This window comes from Fusarium falciforme, chromosome 2 (genome assembly GCF_026873545.1).
Source record: "Fusarium falciforme chromosome 2, complete sequence".
In the NCBI taxonomy this organism is placed as follows: Eukaryota; Fungi; Ascomycota; class Sordariomycetes; order Hypocreales; family Nectriaceae; genus Fusarium; species Fusarium falciforme.
Window position 1 is genome coordinate 714,969 of NC_070545.1, and position 11,445 is coordinate 726,413.

The 11,445-nt window shown below is 53.4% G+C and overlaps 3 protein-coding genes across 3 annotated transcripts; 2 read left to right on the top strand and 1 right to left on the bottom strand.

Moving 5' to 3' along the window:
- Positions 1-389: 389 nt before the first annotated feature.
- NCS54_00216100 (Zn(2)-C6 fungal-type domain-containing protein) lies at positions 390-2,633 on the bottom strand (the record flags this gene model as incomplete). The annotated part of the gene is made up of 1 exon (XM_053147765.1): positions 390-2,633. The coding sequence occupies one exon, from the start codon at positions 2,631-2,633 to the stop codon at positions 390-392; it is 2,244 nt and encodes a 747-aa protein (XP_053003740.1).
- A 574-nt stretch (positions 2,634-3,207) lies between these two features.
- On the top strand, positions 3,208-5,922 carry NCS54_00216200 (Quinate repressor protein; the record flags this gene model as incomplete). Its single annotated transcript, XM_053147766.1, has 1 exon — positions 3,208-5,922. The coding sequence occupies one exon, from the start codon at positions 3,208-3,210 to the stop codon at positions 5,920-5,922; it is 2,715 nt and encodes a 904-aa protein (XP_053003741.1).
- Positions 5,923-7,729: 1,807 nt separating this feature from the next.
- Positions 7,730-10,941, top strand: NCS54_00216300 (Hypothetical protein; the record flags this gene model as incomplete). Its single annotated transcript, XM_053147767.1, has 5 exons — positions 7,730-8,432; positions 8,479-8,543; positions 8,598-9,949; positions 10,002-10,264; positions 10,322-10,941. Exons 1-5 carry the CDS (start codon positions 7,790-7,792, stop codon positions 10,939-10,941), a joined length of 2,943 nt encoding a protein of 980 aa, XP_053003742.1. The 5' UTR covers positions 7,730-7,789.
- Positions 10,942-11,445: the final 504 nt, after the last annotated feature.

Sequence of the window (11,445 nt, forward strand, 5' to 3'; positions counted from 1 at the left end):
CTCAGCCCTCGCCCTAGTGCTCAATCCCTCGGTCACACGGCTCGGTGTGCTTTGCTGTGCGTGCTGGGATGACTGGTCGGTAGATGAGACCACTCAAGTGTGCGACTGGAGCAAGAGGAGGTGAAAGTCTAGGCATTGGTATTGTGTCGCCTGAATTTGCGGTGCCATAATGTCCGAGTCAAAGATTTGTGTCCTCATAACCCAAATCCTCTCCATGTTAAGTGCCGTCTTATCATGCTCGACCTTCAAGAGTCAAGAGACTCGAGACTCAGCTTCTCACTGCTTCTAGTGTGCTGTTCTTCACCTGATCAGCACGGTCACTCGCAGGGTCACCCACGCGATGTTATTGGGACACCGCGGAAATATCGGTTTAATTGTTTTGCATTAATTCATGTACCAAAGTCGCCGTGAAACATCTCGCCCAGGTCGCAGCCGGGCGCAAATCCTAGGTTGGTCATAAACTGGGGGTCCACTTCGATGCTGTCGCCGCAGTCTATGGATCCAAGTTCTTCCAGAATGGCGTCGTAATCTACCAGCTGGCTTGGTATGTGCGAGCTCTGCAGCAGATTCCCTGTATGCCCGCCATTGACTGGAGGGGATTGGAACGTCAGGTTGGGTGTGACTGGGTAGAGAGACTGTGATGTGCCAGGACTGTTGTCTGAGTTGCCTGCATATCTTTGCCGCTCGTACGACAAGAACCGCTGCTCTTTTTGACGCTGTTGCATCCGGTTAAGTTCATGTTCCAGCTCTCCTGAGATCAAGGGCGCTGTCTGGCTGGTGTGGTGAGAGGCGGTTGATATCTCATCCAAGAAGACTGGCCCGGCGATTGGGCGACTGATAGGATCCACCACACCAATGTTGTTTTGATGCTCTTTAGGCCCATCTATCCCTGAATTGTTGGGTTTCCAGACGTCTGTGAGCGCTTTCAAGGCTGCATCCCACTTGACTTTGTCGTGTTCTTGCATCCGGCTGCTGTGGCCATGACGATGCACGATCTCCATCAAGGTGACAACGATGGGGGGTGTTCCACCGGGTCCAAAGGTCTCCAGACACGATTCGACAACCTCTATCAGGTTCGAGAAGAGTGATGGCCTGTGGCCAGGCACCAAGTCCAAGGTAATAGCCAGGAACATGCCTTGGAGTAGGTAAGCTGACGGCACCGCTGGAGTTGAACCCCCAAAGATGAGCGAGTTGCAGAATGAAAACTGGGCGTCTAGACTTCTGACAAGGTCTTCAGGGGTGATCCTGCGGGAAGTGGGACTATCGTACAGTCTTGCATCCATGCTGGCGGCCCAGAGCCTACAAAAAGCAAATAATTGCTGGAATGTCGGCAGGGGTGACGCCGTTTCTGGCGTTGATTCGTCCCGATGCTCAGGCGCCTTGCCAAACCCTGAAACTGGAGCCCATGGCTCGTTCAAGTTCAGCAACTGCACGATGGTCACAGAAGGCAGACTATATCGGATGCCCGAGGTGACCTGGGACTGGCCCAGGCAGAGAGAAGCCAACGAATCCAAGACAAAGCTAGCAGCTAGTATTCTCACTTCGGCGTGGTTTAGAGAAGCCTCGCCACCTTCTTTGACCGGGAACATGTGCGAGTTGGTGGCTCGGCCATAGAGTGCAAGGCGTGACGCTTTGCCAATGAGTAGCCATGCGGACATGGTCTTTTTCTGGCCTAGGAGGACCAGTGAGTGGAGGAGGAGGGAAGAAATGTGAGGTATTTCCAGACTCTCGTCGTCGGAGGGTATGAGTTGTCGAGCAATCGAGTAGATTTTGCTCGGTGAGAATCCGTTGTTGTGGAAGGGTTCGGAGGAGGCTGCATCTTGGAAAGAAGACACGGCGAACACAGCCCAAAGCTGAGCATGTAGGGCGGACGACCGGTTCGCCTCGAGTGTGAGGCCTTCAGAGGGATAGGCCAAGGCAGTGCTGGTGACCATTTCCCGCTCGACGATCGGGAGCCAGCTGTGGGTGTAACAAAAGTAAATGTCGATGAGCCGCTTCCAATTCGGAGGGAGTGTCAGCTTGGTAGGCACCGGCGGCTCAGCCATGCCGCCAAGTTGGTAGGTATTCGCAGGTAGATCTGCTTGTGAAAGGTTTGCACCTTGAAGTGAAAATCCAGGTGATGATTTCGCCTCGAAGAGGTTGGCGTTGGCCGGGCTGATGCTCTCTTCCGTCTCCGAGTCGTCTGCCGAAGTCTCGTTCCGAGGGGTCTTTTCATCCGATAGCATTCGTCCAATGTCTTTATGGACGCGACTCTTGCTCCATCGGCGGTAGAGTCGATGGCCAGCCTTGTCCTTGGTGGCCAGGATGCGGGTGCCGTCTGCCCCATCATTCTGTGTAAGTAGACGATGCAGAGCTCCCTCGCAGTCAGGAACCTGCTCAAACAGCCAGGCGAGCGAGAGCTCAATGGTTCGTAGATAACCCGTCTGCACGCCTCTCTTGCGGGAGGCAGGGGTGTACGAGCATGGCCGGTTCTGCGCCGTGCAGGTTCCGCAGTGAGGACGACCGCCATCGCACTTCTCTCTGGCGGTTCGGCACGCGTCGCAGGCAAGAGAGACTCTCTGTCGTTTGGCGGGAGCGGTACTGGCGGGAGCATTGAGGGAGTCCGCATCGTGTTCGCGTTTCCTCGGCGGCATTGCTTGATTGTGGAGGTAAGTGGTGGACGAGCTACGAGGCTTGCAGGCGCATGGCGAGGGCGAGGAGAAGGAGTAGGCCGCTGACAGGAAGCTCGTACGATGCTGGCGCCATATCAAAGCAGCACGAGAAGAGGTCCTCAGAGATGCAAGCACCTTGCCATCATCAATCGCATCCTCAGACTCAGAGTTGCAATGCGGGGAGAATCCGGGGTCCTGGGGATATCTCAGAGATGGGTTGGAGATGACGATTCGGCTGGAATCATCACGGCGTCATTGGCCGTGACATTAAAAGCGGGGCGGATAAACACTGACCCGACCAATCACCGCTAGTCTCCCCCAGGATTTCTTGAGTGGGGAGGCCATTTCGTCTGTTCTCTCTTGTCCTCCGACTCGACTCCCACAGCGGTCTCCGGCATATTCTGCGGCTACATGTGACGATAATCGCTGTTTCTCGCCCTCTGGACCCTCTTCTGCACGCCTCTAAAGACTCGGATGGCCCGAGACCACAGCTAATCTCATCGTTATGGCTCTTTCATCTTGCCGCTCTGCTTGACGGAACAGGAACCGACCAGAGATGGCAGGCGTCAAGAGGTCCCTCGGGGCCATGCTGGGCCATGAGGAGATCATGCTACGATCGAATGGCTTTGGGAAGATTAGGGATCATGGTCATGGCATCTCCAGCCGCAACAGCGAGGCCCAAACCGAACAGACACCGACACTCACGCTGGCCGAAACGCTTCATTCCCAGTCCCGGAACAGTTCCCGGTCTCAATCCCAATCGCAACCGCCCTCGACTCGACCAGAACAGCAAGATGCAGTCACTCGCACACCATCACCGACCTTTCCTCCATTGACTGGGGAAGTCCCCGAGTTCGCCCCAGATGCATCAATGCTTCTGGCTGGCATCCGCGGCGCAGGAAAGTCTACATTGGCCATCATGGCATCGTCCGCCATGGATCGCAAAGTGATAGACCTTGAGACAGCTTTCCAGAAAACCTCGGGCCTCTCAAGTGCCGCCTACAAGGCCGAGCATGGCTCAGCTGCATGCTACAAGCATCAAGCCAAGGTCCTACAGAATGCGCTAGACCGTCATCGCACCGGTTGCATCCTCGTTTGCTCCTGGATGGAAAGTCGTATACAAAACCTCTTGAGGGAGTTCGCCGCCACCCATCCTGTTATTCACATTGTGCGCGACGCCGATGCCATTCAGAACCACCTCAAGTTCCGCGACAAGGCCAAGATCCGAAACCTTCTCAATGTCAGCAACGCCATCTTCAGGACATGCACCAACTTTGAGTTCTTTAATATCTCAGAGAAGCCCACCAGGTCATCTCTCACCCGGATATTTCTCACCCAAAGAACTCCTGCTCCATATCTGACCCTTAAGCACGTCGAGAGACATTTCCTCAAGTTCCTCTCGCTCATCTACCCAGCCGGTACAATCCCGTTCATGGACTCGGCGTTCCCCTTGGCAAGGATCCCACCAGAGGAACGGCGATTTACCTATGCTACCTCAATTCCTCTCTCAGATGTTTTGGACGACTCTGTGGACACAGAGGAGCACGTCGCTGGAGCAGATGTGGTTCAGATTGTGGTGCATGACCTGTCTGATCACGCAGAAGCAGGCACTCTCACAGCCGAAACCAGCAGTCAACTGCTTGCCGACATCACAAAAGGCATAGGGGTTGTCAGAAGAAGCACGATTTTACCCATAATACTGCACCTATTTCTCCCCCATACAGCAAGCGAGGATGTCGTTCGTGTCTACTTGGATCTCATACACCACACCCTTCGTCTCGCCCCGGAGATGATGACCGTTGACCTACGGCTGGAGGACTCGCACATTTCTCGAATATTGACGGTTCGAAAAAGGACAAAAATCATTGGAAACGCTTTCATTATCACAGATCCCCCATCCTGGGAGTCTCCAATGTGGATGAACTGGTACAAAAAGGCCAATACCTTGGGTTGCCACTTGGCCAGGCTGATTCGCCCAGCCGCAAACGTCGAGGACAACTTCCGTATCAATCACCTCAGGTCGTCTGTCGATGCTTTACAAGGACCCAAGATCCCCTTGATCGCCTACAATTCTGGACCTCTGGGTCGCAATTCCGCAGCCTTCAATCGCATCCTCACAGTCGTTCGCCCGGATTCATTAGAGCGGGTGAACCCAAAGCCACCGATCACTCCCTGCATCACGGCGGTGGGTGCGACGAAGGCTCTTTTCTCGTCATTCATCTACAATGAGATGAAGCTGTACGTCTTTGGAACCAACGTCAGCTACAGCTTGTCACCAGCAATGCACACTCGCGCATTGAAGGCGTGTGGAGTCCCCCATACCTACGAACCAGTCTCCTGTGCCTCTCTACGGGGGATACGGCATTTGATCGAAGACCCGAATTTTGCGGGCGCTTCGATCGGTCTCCCCTTCAAGGTTGAGATCATCACACTGACACATTCGTTGAGCAACCACGCTCGGGCGATTGGGGCTGTCAACACTCTTATCCCGATCCGCTCGCTGAACGAAGATGGCTCGATACCAACAGGAGCGGCCTTTTTCGACAGTGTCAATCAGTCTGGGCCGATCAAGGCCCTCTACGGCGAAAACACGGATTGGATCGGAATTCGAGCGTGTATCCGCCGCGGTCTTTCACCTGCAAATGCTGTTGTCGCGAGCACTTGCGGTCTCGTCATTGGAGCAGGCGGAATGGCGCGGGCCACAATATACGCAATGCTTCAAGTCGGCATTAAAAACATCGTCGTCTACAATCGCACACCTCAAAATGCTCAGAAGATGGTGTCGCACTTTACAGAACTCCTTCAAAGGAAGGGCTTTAAGCTTCTCAGCGCTGGGAGCGAAGGGGCCCAGTTCCACGTCATCGAATCGCTTGAAGATGCTTGGCCTGCCGATGTCCGCCTACCTACAGTAGTCGTTTCATGCATCCCAACGCATCGCATTGGAAATGTGCCTGCGCCGGACTTGACACTTCCGGATGAGTGGCTAGGAAGCCGCACGGGAGGCGTCGCAATTGAGCTTGGATACAAGACGTTGGATACGCCATTCTTGGCTCAGTTCAGAAAGGAGTCATCTCGAGGATGGGTCAGCATGGATGGTCTCGACATGCTGCCTGAGCAAGGCTTTGCTCAATTTGAACTGTTCACGGGTCGAAGAGCGCCGAGGAGGATCATGAGGCGAGAGGTTTTCCAGGCATATCCCGATGAGGAGGGCAAGTCGAACTTTGAAGAATTGCGGCCCAGGCTGCAGTCACTTGATGAGCAAGAAGCATAATTATGAGCGATGAATGATCAATATATTTTGCGGTGCCCTCCCAGGGCTTGATGGTAGCTTTTCTTTTCCGTGAGATCCGATTGCTGTTTCGAGATTCACAGTACTGAGTGTTAAGTGTGACGCGGTTCAACCGCGTTCTAGTTTCAAGACGGTTCTCAGCTCGTTGGCGGTTGGTGCCAGTCAGCCCCGCCTACCCTAAACTGTAACCTTCTCAGCATGTTGGCATCAAATTTCGTATTGCGCGCTGTTAAATCGACTCTTTTCCTAAATTTTATGTCGCATTGAACACTCTAGGCGCCAGGAAATGGGGGTAATATATTCACTTTCAGTGAGTAGACGGCGTTGTGCGACCTCGAAGTTCTCTTCCAACAAAATCCTGCATCCCAAATACTCAACTATCAAGCCCTTTATGCTTCAACACACGAGATATCAAATGCGTATGGACTCGACTCGACGTAAAATCCAGTATTAATCATGGCCACTAGCCTCTATGCCCGCCCATATCAAATAAAATGCCCTAAACTCCTCGCCTGCTTCCTTTTGTCCTCTTGCGCCGAAACATCATGAAAACAACGGCTGGGTTCACTGATCTGGGCCATCGCGACTTGCACCTGATCCCCGCCAATTCAGCCCCGCGCACAGCCACCCATCCCCACTTAGCATTTGCACTTGAGAGGCTTGCCGGGAGCGAGTTGATGAATGACGTCTGTCACAGAGGCAGGCTCTGTAAGAAAACGCAACACGGCTGGTGAAAGCTTGGATGCAGGCGCCTGCGTTGTGTCTGCACAGTCACCGCTACTCGCCTTCAGTCAGAAGCGCTTGATGAGTGGTAGGGAAATGAGACAAACCTGACGACTGAGGCGCAGGAACCGCAGTTGGGAACCATTGAGGCGGTTGCAGGTTGGGTGGGCATTGTGACGCGCGACGGGATAGGATGCAGATTGTTCTTGGTGTGAGCTGTCACTTGGATGGATTGAATTGAATTGACTTGTTTGTTTCGATGAATGGATTGTTTCCTTCCAATTGCACTTCCTTTCTATTTATACTGGCTTCTCTGCTTCGCGCATGACTGCAATCTCTTTTCTGCGCAAACGCTGGGATATAGTATCCAGATATCGTGAAGATGGCATTCCAAATTCTACAGATAATCGAGTTTTGCAGCCATGGAGTTGCTCATTCTGTCAGATGTCGAGATTTGCGCTGTGGTGATTCTGCGACCTCTGGTTCTGCGCAACGCGCAAAACCGCACACCCCTGTCGCGCATCGTTAGCTGCAGACGGTAGGCAGTTTCAGGGGGCGCAGGCTGCCGTTTGCTGTGAGTGGACACGGGAGCCCACCAAGATCAAATCCACGATCTGTTTGTGAGTCTTGTTTCTTTGTCCAAGCAAAGAATTGTGACAAAGTAAAAATTCTTCTACAAGACCTTAAAGTCTATAGTTCTCCTGTGTTGCCTATTTTTCCAAGAGCACCTACGCACGATAGGACTCCGTGCAGGCATCATGAATTAGATCGTAAAATTGGCTGCCTCTTCCTAAATTTAGGCAGATGGCAGGGCTGAAAATGTCAAGCAGGGGTCTGACGCATCTGATCTGACCTGGCGGCTGATGGATGGTTCGCAAAGGAAAGTGCGCCTGGCAGGTGGTCATCCCATGTCGGCCTCCGATGGAAATGATGGAATGCGTGCGTGGCTGACAGCATCCATCTGCGTCCAGCCGCCCGGGTCCTGCTCGTGAATTCTCCTTCATCCTCTTCAAGTCTTGCCATTGTTCGACTTATAGTTTGCGGCGAACAATTACGCGCTGCCACGCCTCCGCCCGGCCCAGCGAAGCGCAAAACGCCAAAGAGGCGCAAAAAGCATACGTCCACTATGCCTATCCCCAGTGCCGCTGACCGCCGGTCGGTCCAGCAACTTGCGCAGTGCGAGTCCAAGCCGCCTCGATCCTTTAGGGGCCGCATCAAGGACAAAGGAAGGAAATACCTGAATCAGTTCAAGCCTCCCGGTTTATTTCACTCATACACCAAGGAGTTGGGCATGGTGCGCTGGATGTCGGATCCGCTCAAAGAAAAGATGACTGGCTTCCGTCGAGAGGTCGCTCCTGTTCCCGATGAAGAGGACCAACTTGCGAAACTAGATGCAAAGCTGCTTCAAGACCCCCCTCCCGAGTACCAGGCCACAAACGTTACACAAGGGCAGCAAGCCCTCCCTCAACCTATGTCCGAGCGACCGTTGTCCCTCGGGCTACAACAGACAGAGAGCATGCCCCTTCTTAGGGCTGAGACACCAACAAAAAAGACACAGAGTATCTGGCAATTGCCAGACAGGTTAAAGGAATACACGACATCGATAAGGAGCGTCGCACGCCGTGAGCGAAGAGTCACGTCGGCTCCAGTTGGTCCCTTCTCATACAACCCAGGGTCGACGGACCTCGCGGGTATTGGCACTCAATACGGATCTGCAAACAAATCGACAACGGCGTTGCAGTCCGACTCAAACGACTTGGAGATGTCAAGTAAGTTTGTCTGTGTTTGCTTCGTTGTTCTCGCTGACCCCGTTAGATTCACGCCCCAACACTCCAGACAATGTTCAAGACGACAGCGAAGAACCAGCTGAGGACCTATATGTGAGTAACTTGCATACAAGAAGTGAATTACCATGTCCACTGACAGTTCAACAGAGCCACCCACAAACATCCACAAACTCATTTCAACCACTCTCGGTAGCAAGCGGTCCATGCGACAGTGGCTTCTTCTCGACTACTACAGACAACCCCTCAGAGCGTGACCTACCCATACGAAGGGCGTCCAACGACACCGTCCCGACCTCTATCGCGGAGTCTATCTTTAGCTGGACCAGGCCTTCGTCTACCATCTCGTCGGCGACTAGCAACTGGGATGTCCTTGGTAGGACTAGCTCACAAGTTACGCGAGCTTCTGTGTCGAGGAAGCACCCATACATGATGCCTTCTTCCTCCGTCAATAATAGTCGAGACTCACACCGCCTTAATCGAGAACACGACCTGGAAGACTATCCTCTTCCCATTATCCCCGTACAAAGATCCAACACTGCGACTCCCCCGCGCCCAATCTCTTCCTGGATAGCTTGTCTGGATCATTCAGTGTCAGATCAAGTCACTGCCGCAGGCTGGGTGGCCCAACAACGTCGCATCCACAAGAATCGCATGCCTGAGTTGTACAAAGAGGGTATCTCGATTCACGAGGAGCCCGAAGACCTCCCAGACCCTGATGAGTGCCCAGAGGACAAGATTGAGACTGCCAGCAAGTCAGGTTTGAGCACCATCGACGAACAGGGCTCGGAGGCTGGGTGCTCTCACCACGAGGTCGTTTCCATGCGGCCGCAAAGCTCGGGCGAACATACCGACAATGGATTCCTCACAATCCCACGGAATGGGCTAGTCCGAGACACGGCGTCGTCTCCGGAGACTGACAACATGACATCTATAGCCTCCATCTGCTCCAAGGATCAGATGGACCAGGATACTCCCGGTACCTCCGTCGCAGACCATCCTGAACTGGAACGTCTGGATGAGGTTGACTCGAGCGATGCGGACGAATCCATGTCGGAGGTTTCCCACGAGACGGATGAGTCTTTCCTTGAGGCCTTTGATGCGACATCACTGGATCCTGCTCTTTTGGCGGCCGCAGTTACATTGAAGGACCGCATCGCATCGCTTGTACTGGCCAAGGTCATTGAGTGGGTAAGATCGTGTTCATCGGGACAATTCTCTGGTAACGACTCGCCCGACTTTGGTGGTGCTGGGAATGGCGATGGCGATGGGAGAGGATCAGGTGGGCGCGGTGGTGCCGGGAAGAAGAGGGGACGCGAAGACGGCGACGGAGCAACCGGCCCCGGTAGGGGAAACGATGGTGATAAGGACAAACGCCGAAAGACAGAGATCACGCCGGCAGAATTGGTCCCGAACCTCGCTTGCCCGTTCGTGAAGGGGTATCCCAACAAGAAGTGGCCATGCTGTGAGAAGAAGGGCTGGCCAAGTGTCCACCGGATCAAGTACGTCTCTCATCATTTGAAAGCATCTCGAGCCTGGCTAACTGTTGAAAAGGGAGCACATTTATCGGAGACACAAGGTCCCGATCCACTGCGACAGGTGCTTCAGCACATTTACGACTGAAAAGTTGCTCAAGGATCATCGCCGCGAAGCCGTCCCCTGCAAAGTTAACGAACCTTGCGAGATGCTGGGGATTGATGCTGAGATGAAGGAGCGCCTCAAGTGTAGAAAAGGAATAAAGAATGCGACGGAAGAGGCGAAGTGGGAGCACATGTACAAGATCCTCTTCCCCGAGGCTGAGAGCATACCGTCTCCTTGTAAGTTGGGCTGCACGATAGAACACACCGTGATTTTAAGTGCTAATACATCCCCAGATTGCGATTTGCAAACGTTGGAAGCCCCGATGCCTCCCGAAGTTCGAGCACAGTACCGGAGCTTCATCCGTCGAGAGATTCCCGACCGTGTCATTCGCGAATTGAGTGACCGGCTCCGAAACATGCCCGAGATCCAGTCCAACCCTCAATTGGATGAGAGGAGGCTTTCTGAGATGATATCCACGTCGGTCTGGGACGCCTTCGACACTGTGATGCCGAGCATGACATCGCAAACTGGCCTGCCGACCGGTCAATCCACGCCTGACATTGATGCTGCAACACCCGAGGACCAGACTCAAGAGCCACCAGTCCCAACACAAACCCGAGAGTCAAATCATGTAGAAGCATCTTTCAGCTCCTTGCCTGGCTCAGCCGGCAGCTCGGCAGTCCACTCGTCTCAAGCCCACTATACAGATCAACTGGGCACGCAGCCAATGGTCTTCGGAGCAGCGATAATGAGCGGCGGTTCATCCTTACGATTTCCTCAGCCAACCGAGTATACACCGATACCGTCGCAATTTGACAGCTTCACGGAGTTCATGGGATATGATTTTGACCCTGACAACTTGTTGCCTCAAGATCCGTTTGGGGGCGCAACCACTCGCTTACATCAGTCATGACCAAGGTGCTTCACGAGGGAATTTGTATTAAATTAGAGCCCAGAGTGCGTTAGATGGCTTAGTTCTGGGCGTGGAGTTGGTTTGGAGGTTTGGAGGCTGGTGGTATTTCGTATACCCAGGAAGCGGAGGACAAGGACCAGGCAGGCAGGCACTCGTGATATTTAGCGCTATATGCATTCAAACGATCTTATTGACTATTTGCCCTGAATGAATACAGAGTGTTCAATTTGCCTGGTCTTGTTCCACTTAATACGTACGTGTTGGCCTGAAAGGTGATTGAGTGAGCGGGATACATGGGCGCCTTAAAGAAGGCCAGCACAGGCTGGCAAAGTTGCGAGATCACCGATGGTCGCTCCATTGCGTAGCCAAATTTGCACGCTATAAATTAGGTGGTAGTGTTTGCAACAAAACACCGCTTGCTCCCTGCAAACAATGGAACAGCCTCCAAACAAACAGAGTGGTGGTGAATATGGATGCTGCAAAACTGCAGCGTGCTTTGACAGT